Source organism: Zalophus californianus, chromosome 1 (assembly GCF_009762305.2).
Source record: "Zalophus californianus isolate mZalCal1 chromosome 1, mZalCal1.pri.v2, whole genome shotgun sequence".
NCBI classification, from domain to species: domain Eukaryota; kingdom Metazoa; phylum Chordata; class Mammalia; order Carnivora; family Otariidae; genus Zalophus; species Zalophus californianus.
Genome location: NC_045595.1, coordinates 15,877,043 through 15,893,094, shown reverse-complemented (window position 1 = coordinate 15,893,094; position 16,052 = coordinate 15,877,043). Strand labels below are relative to the sequence as shown.

The 16,052-nt window shown below is 52.1% G+C and overlaps 1 protein-coding gene across 1 annotated transcript in view; it reads left to right on the top strand.

Moving 5' to 3' along the window:
• Positions 1 to 3,596: 3,596 nt before the first annotated feature.
• Positions 3,597 to 16,052, top strand: part of FYCO1 (FYVE and coiled-coil domain autophagy adaptor 1) — a 73,530-nt gene continuing 61,074 nt past the window's right edge. The window contains 2 exon segments of the mRNA XM_027587782.2: positions 3,597 to 3,722; positions 14,190 to 14,327. Of these exon segments, the coding sequence (XP_027443583.2) occupies positions 14,273 to 14,327 (55 nt within the window). The 5' untranslated portion in view covers positions 3,597 to 3,722; positions 14,190 to 14,272.

The window sequence follows — 16,052 nt, the reverse complement described above, 5'->3', positions numbered from 1 at the left end:
TTTCTACCCAAGGTCATTATATAAGACTCCTACAATTTCTCTGCTTATAGAGGATCTGGGTTAGGATTTAGGGTGGAGGGAGGAATACAGGAGGAGGATTGGAGATAAAAGTGTGGAACAAGCCTTGTGTGGCTCTGGGTGGTGGGAAATTGGCTCTTTTTAGGCCTTAGGCAAAATCGTCCGGGAGGCCAAGTGTGTCTTGAGTGCTCCATGGCTCATCTCTCCCCTGGCCTAAGTTGGCTGTCTCCGAGTCCAAGGTTTCTTCCTATTTCATGACCCATTCTGTCAGAATAAGGACTTTTCAGCAATCAGCCTTCCAATCAGAAGGAATGATACCCTTCATGCTGGGAATTTGCGGTATCCTGAAAACTTGGTGGGAGATACTTTGCAGGTTTGGGGGAAGTTTGGGAAGGGGAACAAGGATTATCCTGAACTCCCCTCTCTACCTTGGGGCCAGCCCAGCTTTTAGGTGTAAGGTGGCTGTAACCTCCTCTTCCACACCCCTAGCCCCTCCACAAAAGAAAGTGTGGGACCGAAGGGCAATGGCAGCTTGGTTCCTTGACTTTGACCATATCAGAAAATCAGACTTGAGCATCACTTATGGTTAGAGAGAGGATATGGGCAGTGGATGGGCATGGAGAACTGGATAGTTGCAAGGATTAGAGATGGGGCCAGGAGGTGAGAGGGGGGTATGTAGGTAGACCTCCAGAATGTTCCTGGCCACACGTGGAGGCCCACTCTTTGTGAAGGCAGCGGGAAGCCTTTGTTGGGGGGGGGTGGAGTGTAAGATCGCAAAGACCAATTAGCCCCATTCTCAAGTTGGCCAGCCTCTGGTCATTCCTATTTGGGGAAAGATTTCCATAGGATTACGCTAGTCCCAGGGAATTGCTGGCCCTCTTTCCAGATGACTTGGATGAACCTTCTTACTCAGAGAAAATTACAAGGCTCGATTGTCCACACAATTGGGAATGCCCACCTTGAATACGTCACCTTAAACACCTTAAACGTGTCCTTAAAACCATTTCAAAGCACTTTGCAATGAACTACGGGAGTTTGGGGAAGAAGTACCCACCTGTATCTTTCCCCTCACTTCGGTTACAATTGGTTCAACAATCCGCCTCTGATTTTTTCCAATAGTAAGGATAATGTGAGTTTAAAAAAAAACAACACTGAACATTACTAATTTTTCAAAGCATCTTCTGTTTATTTAAAAATTAGAGGAAACCCACAAATATCGGTCTTTATAGGAAGTCACATTCACCTTTCTGGCTGGATCTTTAGCAAACTACTTCCCCTCCTTATTCACTCAACGTAACTGGAGAGGTTTAAACTCAGTTATCTCTAAGATCCCTCCCTGTGATTAAAAAAATGAAGTGTATGGGTTTATAATTTCATGAGTTGCATTTTCATGAGGTTCTTCAGGGGCTATAAACCTATAGCTCTGGCATGTATGGGTAGAACTGTGTCCCTCTCCTACTCCCCACCAAATTCTTATGTTTAAGTCCTAATTCTCAGTACCTCTGAATGTGACCTTCTCTGTAAAGATGGTTACTGCATACGTAATTATGTAAAATGAGGTCATACAGGTGAGGGCAGGCCCATAATCCAGTAAGACTGGTGTCCCTATAAAAAGAGGAAATTTGGACACAGACTGGGACAAAGGGAGAATGCCATGTGAAGACTGGAGTTATACTATCATAAGCTGAGAACACCAAAGATTGCCAGCAACCACTAGAAGTTAGGAGAGGCATGGAACAGGTTCTCCCTCACAGCCTCAGAAGGAGTCAACCCTGCAGACACCCTGATCATAGACTTCTGCCCTGGAGACCTGTTTAAGCCACCTAGACTGTGGGACTTCGTTACGGCAGCATGAGCCGGCTAATATAGGGCACCAAACTCAGTGGGTATGCAGGGAATTCTCGTGCATCTCAGAGCCCCTCGTGAGGCTTCAGTGTCTACCTGCCCACACAGAAGATTGCATCTGACTGAAGACACCCACAGGAGATTGGAAACAGACTTTTATTGAGATCTGCTCTGTGCCGGGCCCAGACATTTTTACATCTCATAACCACCTTGTGAGGTTTGTTTCCCACTTAGGCCAAGGAGGGCATCAGGGCTCAGAGGGGTCACATTCCAACATTCATAGCCCCAATCACGTGGGGTCACTGCCTGAGGCAATGGGTCATAGCTCCAAGGATGTGGGGTCACAGGCCCTGGCACAAGGGGTCACTACTCGGAGGACATGGGGTCATGGACCTGAACATGAGGTGTCACCGCCCTGAGGATGTGAGCTCACAGTCCTGATCAAGTGGGGACATGGCCTCAAGCACGTGGGGTCACGACCCCAGGGACATGGGGTCAAGTCCTCTGGCATGTGGGGTCATGACCTATTCACTGGCGCCACGGCTCTGAACACGTGGGGTCACAGCCCCAGTCACGCAGAGTCACAGTCCTGAGGCTGTGAGGTCATAGTCCCGAGAAAATGGCACTAAAATCCGACATTAAAATCTCTCCCATCCATAATATGCCACAAAACCCTTCAGACTGTGGTTGGAACAATGACTTTCCCTTTGCCATCCTCCCCCTCTTTCCTCTTCCTTTCATTGTTTTTAACAGGAAGAATGGAAGTCACTTCCCTGCCACCCTCACAAATTGGCTAGTCCATCCATCTAACCACTGACTGATCTATACCTAATTAATTTATAAAAGAGCATAATGACATGCCATAGCCTAACCTTAACTAGGAAATCTATTCCCTTTCCTGTATGATCCCACCCAGGCAATGTTGGGGCCATGGTGCCTGACTGGACACTGCTAGCTAAATCCTGTGAGATTGAAAGCTATTTCTAGATTGAATGGTGGGAACAAGGGCAGACAGTAAAGGATGGTGCAGCCAGACCTAAGGAATGACAAGAGCCCAGGCTTCAGTCACAGGCTGAAGTACCCCGTGTCCGGTTGCTCTTCTGTCTTGTGTCCATAGCAGACGTCATGAATAAACAGGTTTTGTTCTCTTGAGTCCATCCTCAGAATACCTTGCAACTTATAAATACAGAAAGAACTTATAAATAGAAATCGGTCCGAGAGTGGGGCAGAAGTCAGGGATGGTAGTTTATTCATTAACGTTTACTTTTTGAGCACTGAATTCTAGTAGGTCCCTGTGTTAAGTGAGGGGATCAAAAGATGGGAAGCCCAGCAATACATAGTGCTTTCCATTTAGCCTACGCAACGTATCAAAAATATTATCGTTTCAACATGTAATCCGTATAAAAGTAGTAAATTAGCTATTTCATATTATGTTTTTCATACGAAGTCTTTGGAAGTCAGGTGTATTTTGCACTTAACAGCCCATGTACGATTCAACTCGAACTAGCCGCGTTTCAAGTTCTCAAAAGCCGCACGGGGACAACGCTGCTTTCAAGGTGCCACAGAGATGATCTGTGGACACACGAGCCCGCGGCGACTGCAAGACTTAAGCTAGGGCCGGTGGCACCGCGGCGCCAGTGGGAGATGCAGGGAGCGAACCGGGAGTCGTAATCGGAACCCCGGTGCTGTGGGGTCCGACGGGACTTGTAGGCATCGGCCCCTGCGGAGCATGACGGGAGTTGTAGTCCGCGCCCGCCTGCGGCGGCTCTACGTATCATGGCGGGCCACGCCGCGCTACCGCACTCTTCCGCTGGGCCCCAGAAAGTTTCGCTTCTGCCCGGCGGTGGACCCAAGAGCGAGTAAGTGCCGCGGGGGGCCGGCCGGACCTTGGGGGAGCCTGGGCCGCTGTCGGCCCTGGAGCTGAGAACTTCCCTCCCGGCGCGGCTTCTCACCTGTTGCCCTCACCGTCCCCGCCCATCCCAGGTCTCCCCCGGACCCCGCCCGAGACCTTGCCCTTATCCTGCGGGTCTGGGAGGCACCTCGGGCCGGGCCCGAAACTAACCGGGAACCCAGGCTGCCTCCGGTGGTCAGTTAGAAAGACCCCCAAACACCAGTTCCAGGACCTCCGATGCCGAGGGGCCGGCAAGGAGCCCAGCATATGGGAGTCTCAGAACAAGCCTTGGATCCTTTAGGCACAGGAAGACAGGTCCCCGGAGTTTCTGCTTGCATTGTCCGGGAGGCTGCTGACCTTTAAAAGCGAAGTTCCTGGCTTAGCTGGGCCGGGACAGCCCAGACCTTTTCATTTCGCCCTTCCACCCATAAGGGGACAGTTTGTTCATCCCGGGCCATCTTCAGGCCTTGGTCCATTCTCTTTACCTCGTAGGATCTCGAGATAGCCCCCAGTGGTCTTTCCTGAAACACCTGTGAATTTGGGATTGTGGTGTGGCCGCCTGGGTCTTGGGCTAGATAAGAGTCCATGCTATTTAGAACCTAGGGTGGGGTTGTTGTAGGGGGAGGGCTGGGTTTTATTTTATTTTTGTGTAAGGAAAGCGTGTGCGGTTGACACATTAACCACGTGACTCCCTGTTAATGCACATGTGTCCTCTCGTGCCTCTTATCACTCCTCACAGCTCCCATTGGCTGCCCCCTCTAGAAAAAAATAGAGCACTTACAGAAACTGCTTTTTGTTGGCAGCGGTCTCTGCCCCTCTGCTTGTCTTACTGCCCTTACTGCGGGCAGTTTCCTTTCCCACAGAGAAATGGGTCAGGGGCTCTTTGAGGGCAGAGGATCAGGCTGTAATCTGCTCACTGCCCTCCTGCGCTTGCAAGCCCTGTGGTCTGTGTGGCAAGCTGTACTTACTTGCCATCTGCCTAATGCGGCTTCCCCTGCGTGTTGGTGCGGGGAAAGAGCCCTCTGGCTGAGGTTTAATGCTTTCTGTGGCTCCCACCTTCCCAGGCGGGCCCGTGTTGAGGGGATTCCACTCAACCCTCCCTTCTGTGACAGCCGCTCTTCATCAATTACTGAATGCCCTGCCCAGTTGTGGGCCATCGTTGTGATCATCCTGGAAATCAGAGCTAATTGTCTCAGTGAAGGGACATGGCCTTCTGTGATTACAACGATCTGAAACGGCTCTTGCTTTAGGAAACAGGTTTCCTGCTTCTATTAAAAGTGTTCATCTTTGTGTAGTGCTTCATTTAGCTTTTAAATTGTTTTCAGTATTTTATTAGGCGCACATAATCATTGCAAGAACTGTGTAGTGTAGTGAACATGTGCCCACCTGTTAGAGTCCACAAGTTGTATTCGACTTTGATTATTTTTGTAGTTGCTTTAGAGTCGATCCTCTAGCTGCTCCTTGGATGGTTTTTGCTCCTTGCAACTGGTTTTGGGGCAATAGCAAGGATTCAGGAACCATGCTTTTAGCCTGGTCCTTTTAGGGGAAGATGACCCCCACAGATGTTTGTGATCAGAGGAACCACCCCGGACAGACAAGATCAGAGCAGCTGGTGACATTGGCCTGTATCAGTCACCGAGGCTGTGGGCTGCCGCCTCCAGAACACATAATGGGCACCCGAGAAATGGCAGTTCCTCTCTTTCCTCTAGGGGAGAGGTTTGGCTGATGGGGAACCTGTATTTTCTGGTGATTCCAAGGACGACTTTGGTGACTCAAGGTTGGAATGTCTTTAAACACGAGGCAGAGGAAGCATATTGCCTAGCTGTGGTCTCGTGGTGAAAATCACTGACAGGAACTCAGGGTTTGGGGTCACATTCACTGGAGCAGCCCCAGGACACACAGCAGGTCAGGGGCATTAAACTGGTGCCTTGTAACCAGCCAGATGCCACCCGTGAGCAGAGATGAGTGGAGTTTGGCCTTGTCCACATCTGCTCACCTAGTGCAGAATGTCACTGTGTTGGCTCCAAAGATGAACAATATTTTCTACTTGTGATCTCAGTGCCAGTTTTTTGGAGTTTTTGTTTGTTCGTTTGTTTTTATTTTTAAAGCTTTTGATTGGTATGAGAGTCTGTTTGAACAAGTAAATAAATCAGTAGGGTGGATACTGAAATGTTTCCATGGGTCTGTCTTTAGCCTTTTGCTGCTTTTAGACATACTGTTTGTCACCGGATTGACCCATAATATGAGCTTCAGCCTCAGAGCACATGGGTTCATGGCTTTTACGAGATGAGGATGGTAGAGCGTGCTCAGTGGGGCAGGAGGTGTTTTCCCCTCTTCCACATGTTGGAGCCAGTCAGCCTGATGGTTTTTGTGACCACCAATGGTCCTCCCTGTTCACAAAGGCCTTTGTGGCATTTGAAAGACACCAAGCGCCTGTTTCTAGTTTGGCCAGATCCTGTTTGCAGGGATGAGGATGTGTACATCAGTGTGGTTCTGAGGGGACTCTGTGGTCTGGTTCTGGCGCCCCGGTTCCTGCAGCTGGTTCTGGGGCACAAGGGCAGGTCTGGCTGACCACCTCAGGAGCCTGGGGTACTGCATCTTTGGCCTGGGGCAAAAAACCGAGTTAGGGGAGCCTGTGGAATCCAGAAGAAAAACCCGAGGTACAAAAACAATCCAAACTGGAACTGGAACCAGTTCTCTGTGTGTTCCAGGGGCGGTGACCGAGAAGCCATTAGTATGCGGGGGGCGGGTTAGGCCAAGAGGAGCATCCCATGGGAGGTCCAGGGTGGGCTGGACAGCTGAACGAGGGGTGGTGGCTTCACAAGGAGCCAGAAGGAATTTCCTCGAGCTGAACCTGTAGGCTCATGGGCTGCTTCCACGGCTCCTGGAGCCTTGGTCAAGAGCAGAGAGGGGGCACTTAGAAGCCTCTGCCAAAGTTAGCCACTGGGAATATCTGCTCCTCTCCTTCCCCGCCTCTTCCTTAAGGAAGATAAAGGGTAACCTCCCCACATTGCACATGGGGGAGAAACCAAAACAAAAACACAGGGGAAAAAAGGTCAAACAACTTCCCCAAGATAGACAGATTTGCTTAAATTGCCTTGAAAAGAGTTTGGGGAGCTAAATATAGCACAGTTTCACCCAATCATGGCACGATCTTTATTGCATTCCCCATTGCATGCTAGGGAATGGAAATTTCACATGACTAGTTGGATTCCAAAATCTGAATAGGGTGCAAATTGGCAAGCCTCAGCTACAGTTGGTAAAAGAGAGGACAGTTTTCTTGCCCATTGCCAAACTCCAGCTTCAGAGCCATCCTGCGTCTTGCTCGCCCTTCCTGTCTGCCAGCTTAGCCCCACCCCCTGCTCTGTCTGCACCCGGATGCTGCTCTTGTCACCCAAGGAGCACAGCGGAGCTCAGACCCATCAATACCTCCCCACCCTGCGAGTGTTCCTGGTTGATGTTCCAGATCCAAAGTCCCAGGGATGCAGACAGGGAAGGGCTTTGGGAGGGTTGGGTGAGTGGGGGAGGTGGCCAGAGCGGCCTTGGTTAGCCTTGTCCGGATAGGGTGAAGGGGGCTTCTGGGTAAGGCTGTCTCAGGCCGGAGCTGTGGGCACACTTTTGCCTGTAGACACGCTTAATCCATCCAGTCCCTAAGTTACATTATTCCATTCCTTCATGGGATAATAATTCCGTAGTATTTCCACAATGACGGTATAACATCTGTAATTACAATGTGATTTTTTTTAATGCATTATTTTAGTCAACATAAGAGTAATTTGTGTCCAGTAAAGGAAAAATGAATAATCGGAGAAATCGAATTTTTTTAAAATTTACCCATGTTTCCTACCATGGAAGGATGATTAGCATTATTTACATGTTGGTACATTTCTAAGCCTAAAATTTAGTTTGGTTTGTGGAGCAAGAGTCTTGGGGTTGGTTTTGTCTGACTGATTCATTCCTTCAACAAGTAATTTATCACGGGCTCTCCACGGATCAGAAAGAACTGCGCTAGGTGCTGGGGAAATGGTGCGTGGCAATGGAGCTTACAGACAGGTGGGAAGAACAGGTTAAACGAGAAATACCATACTGGCAAATGACCACAAACGTGGAAGGAAGGCAGTGGGGGCTTAGAATCATGAGCAGAGTAGAGTCTGGTTGCCTTCTGTGCTCACCTGCTTTTCATCAAAGCCCTTCTGAGGCCTTAAGTGACCTCTTATTTGTCTCTAAGCTTACTGGGGGTATATGCTGTCCTCCCCTCTGGAGCATGGGTTCCTTGAAAGCCAGCCTTGCTCACGGCTGTAGCCCCAGCTCCTGGGTCAGGCCTGCATCTTACTAGTGGTGCCCAGCAAATCCTTCTTGCCCGGCTGGCAGTCTCTTAACACATACGGGTTACAAGTGGTCTTCCTCAAGGCCGTGTTTAGTAGCTAAAGAACATCCTGTCAGAGTTTCAGTTCGTAATTCGTCCCTGGCTGGACTGAGCCCCTTGATACTCAGGTCAGGAGAGTCGTCTGAGCATATGGTTCCAGAGCTCTGCAGATTTCTCCATCCGGGTGGGGTTTGTGCTGTGTGGGGGCTAGGAAGAAATAGGTGCTCCAGCTGAGCTCTCAAGTGTTCAAGCAACTGTTCTGAAGACTGCCCAGAGTTCCACATATGCACTCATAGTTTGTCTGGGCTTTCCAGTGGCAAGACCTCAGGTATGGATGTGTGGCTCCTTTCAGACAGCTGCCCCCAGGACCCCAGAGGCAACACCTCCCATCCACAGGGCTCTCGCCCCTGCCTTTGTGGGCCAGTGGGCTGGAACTGGAACCAGTTCTCTGTGTGTTCCAGGGGCAGTGACCGAGAAGCCTGGAATCGTTGGTGGGAGGGTCAAGGCCAGGAGAAGTTTCAAGAAGTGATGGCAAAGGCTCAAGTCTCCACTCCCTTTACGAAAGATTGCAAGCAAGAAGGAGTGTGTGGGAAAGATGACCCAGGCATGCAGTTGATCAACACTTTAATTAGGTCTGAGGGGTTGGGTCGCCTCATGAGCCTCTGTTCACGTGTCCTGAAATGTCTGCCTCTGAGCTGGCCTCTGACAGACTCCTGAGCACTCTCCTCGGCACCCTCTTGAGGCTCTGCTTGAGGGCAGCCTGCCTAGCGACCGCTCCAGGGCTGAGCCAGCAGGACCACCGGGCCTCAGAGCTGCAGGTACCAGCCAAGTGCTCCCCCTCTCCAGAGGTGGCAACTAGTTAGATGCTGTTGGGTGTGCTGAACCAGGCCAAGGCAATGGACTCTTCCAGAAAGGCTTTCTGCCTTTGGCTGATCTGAACCGTCCTTGTTCACATTCTTTCTTGGTCTGGGTGGAATTCACCACTGGTATGCTCCCCCTTGTTTGGGAGTGGGGGAGGAGCCCAACTGTATGGGCGTCTCCAGGGCCCTTCTCAGCTGCTGGGTTAGGAGCGAGTACCACAAATTCTGAAGACAGGGCAAGGTTCAAGGTTGTCTTCCACGCCCCAAACCTCCTTCTCCCCTTCGGAGCCTCCTTTCCTTAATGTGACTAGTCAGATGCTGTGCTGCTCCTGCCAAAGCCGATTTCTGGGCAACATTATGAATCTGAGTCATTAGCACCAGAGTGTAAATAAGTTTACATGAGTCAGTTGGTGTTTTTGTATCTTAATTTGGGACTAAACTGCTGTCTATTGTTAGGGCATCTGGGCAGGTATAGGAGGAATTTGGAGAGTTTGGGGAAGGTTCTTTACCTCTAAAATAATACCAAAGCTATGACTAGGAACTCAGGCGATAGTCCTAGGTCATAAATAAGAGTTTTTAAAAAATGCATGTAGCCCCTTTTGCACTCTATCAGAATATTGGATGCTTTTAGACGTGCTGGATAAGCTTAAACATAATTCTGAGTCGTTGGTAAGGGGATTCATGTTCTTTTTATAAATGTTACGAAATTTTATGAAATGAATTTCTCTGGTATTTGAAAGAGCTTGCCAGAGACAAGCGATGGAGGTTTTTGTAGGTCCTGCAGCAAGGACCCTGGGTTCATGGAGGTGATTTGCGCTTTGGGGGTCTTGGGAGGTGTGGGAGTCCTGGAGTCATTCCCCCGGTGCTGAAGCAGCTGTGGGTAGCCAAGATGGTGTGGTTAGAAGCTCTAAGTGTCTCCTGAGTTATGAGAGTCGTTTGCTAATGCGATGTCAGGATCAGGCTGCTTCAGGCCTGAAGTCTGGGATCTCTGTGATACAATAAGAAATAGTTATTTGGTGTTTGTCTCAGGTTCCCGCCACAGAGCTTCTGGAACCCTAGGAATTTCCTGAGTAATGGGAGTGTCTTTTGTTATTCATAACAAGCCTCTTTTAACCACACCTGAGTTTATGCTAATCTGGTGACTCTGGGCCCCTGGATAGCTTTGGGACGGGGCTGGTTGCCGGAGGAACCAACCATGTGATTAGAGATTTGGACCTTTCAGCCCCACCCCAGGCCTCTGGGAGCAGAGAGGGGCTGAAGATGGAGTTAATCTCCAAGGCCAGTGTTTAATCAGCAGTGCCAATGTAATGAAGCCCCCATTAAAACTCCATAAAAACTCCTCTAAGTGATGGGGTTCTGAGAACTTCTGGGTCAGTGAACAGCTGAGGTGCTGGAGGGTGGGGAACCCTGAGGGCATGGAAGCCCTACACACCTCAAACCAACCCCTCCCCGCCCCAAGCTCTGCATCTCTTCCCCTTGGCTGCTGTTCCCAAATTGTATCCTCTAAAATAAACTGCTCATAGTCGTGTTTCTCCAAGTTTTGTGAGCTCTTCTAACAAATTATCGAACTTGAGGAGGGGATCGTGAGGACCCCCAATTTATAGCCAGTTGGTCAGAAGGACAAGCAGCCTGGGGCTTGTGGCCGGCGTGTGAAGCCAGAGCAGTCCTGTGGACAGAGCCCTTGACCTGTGGGGTCTGTCTGCCCGAGCTCCAGGTAGTTGGTGTCAGAACTGGTTATTGGTGTGCAAAAAAGCCAGTGTTGGTGTCAGGAGCGTTGTGAATAAAAAAATCTCTCATCCCTCAACCCAAGGGCAAGTTTATCTCCAGACACAAGGAAGTGGACCACGGTGTGGGAGAAGGTGCCTCGTTCTGTGCCTTCCAGTGGTTAATAATGACCTCAGACCAGGGAAAAGGGGGGCAAAATGCTAAGAGCCATCCTTCCCATGCCCAGGAAAGTAGCATCCTGATGGTAGCCATGATCTTCCAAGGAGGCTCCGATTGACTTCGCGAAACCCTGTGAGGTGGGACCCGCATCCTCGGTGGGGAAGCCCACCGGGACCTGCAGCCCCAACAGCCTGTTTCCTGGGGCACATTACCTGCCTGGTGGTGACTCAGGCTTTTTGGAAAACCAGCTTGCATCCTCGGCAGCTGAGCCCAGCTCACCCCGTGACCTGGGAACTTGGCATCAGTGGAGCGCGCTCTGAGGTTGGGGCGGAGGAGGCCTCCCGCGCATGTGTGGCCACAACTTCCCTAGAGGGGCCAGCAAGTCTCGAGCCCGTTTCTGCCTGTTGAGGCCTGTCATGCTAGGACGCCGCTTTGGTCTGCAGACCTCGTTTTCCAACTGGCCAGGCCTCAGAGAGGGCTGGTTTCCACCATTGGTGCATGGGCCCGGCCGGAGCCCAGGTGAAGCAACTCAGAACCTGTTGCTGGGGTCGCTCTCTGCCCTCGTCCACCTGTGCGGATCTCACCCTAGTCTGAAGCGTGCACCCGGCCCGGCGGTGAGGGGCTGCTCTTGAGGACTTGGGGGGTATGGGTCGTCTTCGTCTCAGTTTATTTCTCCCAGGAACGACAAGGCCCTCCGCTGACCGCAGTGAAATGAGAGAAGTCGGGGAGAGAAGCTTCTCTGGGCTTACTCCCTGCCCCCCCCAACCTGGTGCCCTTTCCTCCTTGGGTCTCTTCAGAGACTTCACCCTCACTTTGCAGGCCTGGCCCAGCTCCGTTGCCACCGTCTCTCACCCTCTCCTTCCCCCAGGCAGCATTAATTTTCCCTTCCTTAGGTCCCATGGCATCTTTCCGAATTCATCACAGGGCTGCCTTTTTTGTTGAGGCCCCGTTCACGATCTGTGAGTTTTGACAATTACATGTTTGTCAAACACATACGGTCACGTAACCACCACCATAAGCAAGGCACAGAATGGAACTGCCTCTCCCAATTTCTGGAGACTCTCAGAGTCAAGCCCTCCCCTTCACCCCCAGGCCCTGGCAACTACCCAGGGGATCTCTCTTCCCACGTCTTGCCTTTGCAAGAATAGCCTGCAAATGGAATCATCAAGTATATAGCCTTTCAGGCTGGCTGTTTTCACTCTGCAGAAAGCATTTCTTGCATGTATCCGCGGCTCAGCCCTTTTCATGGCTGAGTACCCATCACTTTTTATTCATATCTCTGTATGGACCTCTCCTGCCGTGTCCAGATATCTGGATATTTTTCTGTCTTTCTCCTTGGCGCACAGCTTAGCTCCTCCAGGGCCGGACGGTGCCTTGCGTGCCTCTGTGTCCCCAGCCGGCACATAGTAGGCGCTTGACAGTGTGGTTCTGGGGCAGCTGTGCATTGACAGCGAGGACCCTCTACCTCTCCGGAAGGGGCAGAGTGTCCTCCGGGGCCGCAGAGCCCCTGCAGATGTCTCTGTAGGGCCCTGGCTGGTCTCTGCTTAGGCTCTGTGCTTAGGTGACCTGGAGAGATGCCCAGGGATGGGCTGGCTGGCTTCTCGAAAACCACTCCCACCCTCGGTTTGGTACCTGTGATGGGCAGGGTGCTTTCCCTTGTGAGGGGCCTTTGGAAGGCTCTCTGTGGATCCCCTGCATCTCTTGGACTCCATGTCAGGAATTACTGGGAGGGTGGTATCGGCGTGTGCCTGTCATTCGCCCTAAGCCAGAGGAGCCCTCTTTGGGCCTTGTTTGCACCGAGTCATTGCTGTGCTGGTTTTGTTAGTTAAAAATAGGCCTTGGCATATCTGCCCAGTGACAGGCCCTTCCCACTTCTGGCCCACGCTGGAATGCTTATGTAAATATTTGGAGGAACTTGACACCTGGGACCATTTCTATCCCAGAGTCTTCTCTCCTGTGGACTCTTGGAGCAGGAAGGGTGATATGGCTGTGAGAAAGTGAGGGCCAGCACATGTTAGAAACACTCGGGGTGGCGGCGCATTATTTGGGAGACGCTGGAGGGGGCGGTTCCTAGAAGCCGGGGGAAGTGGTTGGTCATTTGCAATAGTGACGGATCTATATCAGCTACAAGATCCACAGGGTTTGAATCAGACTGACCAGGGTTCAAACCACGATTCTACTCCTTACTGGCCCATGGCCTTAGACAAGTCATGGGACTTCTAGAACAGCAGGTTCTCCTTTGCACTTTACCTACCACACTAGGATGATTGTGAGATTAAAATGTTCACATGTGTCAAGCACCTAACAGGGCCCAGCACCCAGCACACAGTAAGCCCTCGTTTCGTGGCGGCCCCCCAGTGGCCACCTTAGTCTTCCTGTCGGCTTTTGCCAGCAAGCATTGCGCAACCTCGCGGTGGACATCTGAGGAAAGAATCGGAGGTTCTAAAGGAGGGACACAAGAGCGTCCCGGTGCGTATCCAGACTTCTTCCCAGTGCCACCCGTGTCTCCTCACCTCCGTTGGTCTTCAGCCACTACTGTGTCCTTAGATCACTTGAGCAGCTGCCCGAGCCGGGCCGGTAACTCAGGACTCACCAGCTACAAGAGGACCGTAACCAAGCTTAAAATAGAGACGTGTCCCTAGACTGGACCTGAGGGCTGCGCCGGCCCCCAGTGCAGGCCAGGCGGTGTCTGCACAGCCAGGCTGAGCTGGACTTTGGGCAGCTGGAGCTGCTGAGCCCCTACGAGGGAGCTGCTTCCCCCACCAGGCAAGGCTGGCTTTCCTTGATCCCGAAGCCCCAAGGGTCCTCAGCCTCCCGCCTCCCCCGCCACCCGGCCAGAGGTTACTGACTGTTCCTCGGAGGAAGCAAGCTGGGGGAGGACATGGGGCCAGGCGTGGGGGAGACAGGGGTCTGGTGGTGGCCAGCGTCCGTCGGCTCAGCGGGCCCTCTGTGGGTTGGGCTGGCCTTGGTGAACGGGGGTGAGGGGAGCCCCCGGGAGGCATTTCTAAAGGTAGAAGGAGAGTGAAGCCATCCTGCCCAAGAGGGTAGAAGAGGAGGGAAGCTCAGAAGGAATGGGTCATGCTGTTCGGTTGAGCTTGCTGCTTTTTAAGGCCCAGCCCAGGTCATTGTGTCTAAATATAGGCGCGTCAGAAGCCAGCCAGAGAAATGCCCACCGAGCAAGGCCCCTGCGGAAGGTCAAGCCCTGCCCGTTGAGGGAAGATGCCCAGATGGGGCGACGTTGTGCCCAGGGCAGCACTCCTCTCCCGCTGTCTTCACGGGGCGTCCGTGACTGCTTCCTCCACGGCCTCCCTCTCCCCTTGTGCAGGTGCTGCCATGGAGTCTGATCTGTGCTGACCGGACCCAGGCAAGAGGTGCACAGCCCAGAGAGGCGGCCTGCAGCCAGTCGCCATGGCATCCCCCATGGCAGAGAGCCAGCTGCAGAGAATCATCCGTGATTTGCAAGGTGCGTTGGTTGGGCAGGGGGAGGCACGTGGGGCTCGGCTGGGGGGCGGGGAGCTGGGGCTGTGCTCCTGCTGTCACTCTCTTGTGCTTGTCACGCGGGGAGAAATGGGAGCCGTGGGGACACGGCGTGTGGAAGTATTTGGGGCCCGGGTGTCCGCCCCAGGTCAGGCTGGGAGAGCTGGCCTGGCTCTCCTCTGAGGGTACTGTGAAGTCAGTTTGTGAACAAAATCCGTTACCCTTTTCTGGGTCTGGCTCTGCTTTCAGTAAGTGTGTGTGTGTATGTGTGTTTTCAAGCCACCTGTTAAGTCTTTGGCTGAATCTTGAGCCTTTGGGCTCTAGTGGAGTTGGCTCACTTGGGGAGGACGTTCTCCTTCCCTTTGAGCAGGATGACCAGGCACCCGTCTTTCTTGTTTTGCTCTCCTCCTTAGTCCTGGCAGGCGGACAGCCTATCTCCTATGACGCACTGTAGTTCTGGGCCTGCTGCCTCCCAGACTTGCCTGAGCTCAGCAAACCCACTGAGACTCGTAACTCTGATCTCCCTGGGGAAGGGCAGGGGAGGGGAGGTACACGGGAAGTGGAGTAGAATCAGGAGGAGAGTCCAGGGCCCGAGTTCACCCTTCTAGGTGATATCCCAGGGCTCAGAATTCTGGCAAGTTTCCCACCCCCCCCCCCTGCAAATCACCAGCTAGTACATTGGCTACCACACGGTCTGAAGCTGACCGCTTCCTGTGTGTCGCAGGGATTACAGTGATGCTCTCCTGACAGACTGAAGGTCCAGGTTCCTACCTGCTCAGGCCCAGTGATGACCAACTGCAGTCTGTCACACCCAGGGCCACTGGGCAAGTGGCGGCCACTGTACGCTTCTCATTCTGCAGGTCAAAAGGCGCTAAGATAAAAATCACTCCCCCCAGGCTTCTCTGCCCATTTATGTAGCATTTGGGGCCTTGAATAGCTAATAATCACATGACATTTCACATGTACCAGGCACTGTCCTACACATGCCTTAAGGATAATGACTCATGGAGTCCTCACATTTGGTCTGTGAGGTAGGAGCCATTACCCCGATTCTGCAGATGCGGAGACAGGCACAGAGAGGTTAAGTGACTTGCCTAAGGTCACATCCAGTCAGGCAGAGCCTGGGTTTGCACACACACCAGGTGCCAGAGTCTACACTCAACCACACCAGCCTACTTCCAGCTAAAATATTAGCTGGGTTTTTTTCTTAAGCCTACCCACATGTGCACACACACACACACACACACACACACAGAGAAGCAGAGAAAGTAAAATGACAGTCTCTGCAAATCTGAGTTCACCACTGGCCTTGAGAAGTCTCTCCACAAAGTAGGCCCTCTTTTCTGCGTGTCAGTCTCTGGTTGTCTGGGACGACTTTGGGACCCAGATGTGTTTACTGGGAGGGAAGAGGGAGGAAGACAGGACCCCTCTGCTAGCGCTCCTGATCCAGGGAGGGAGACAAGCATTGGCATTGTTCAGGTGCCCTTTTTACCCCGCATCCTGGCTGGTCTGGTCGTCCCCGACATCCCAAGGCCGTCTCAATGTCCCTCAGTCCGGCCCGCCAAGTGCTTTGACACACTGCTTTCTCAAGACCCTTCCCTTGCATCTGTTGGTAACTGTCCTCATCGGCACACAAGAAATCTCTGGCATGGAGCAGGGGAATGGTGCATCCCTAACTGAGGTGTCCTTGGGCAGCACATAGCCTTCATGC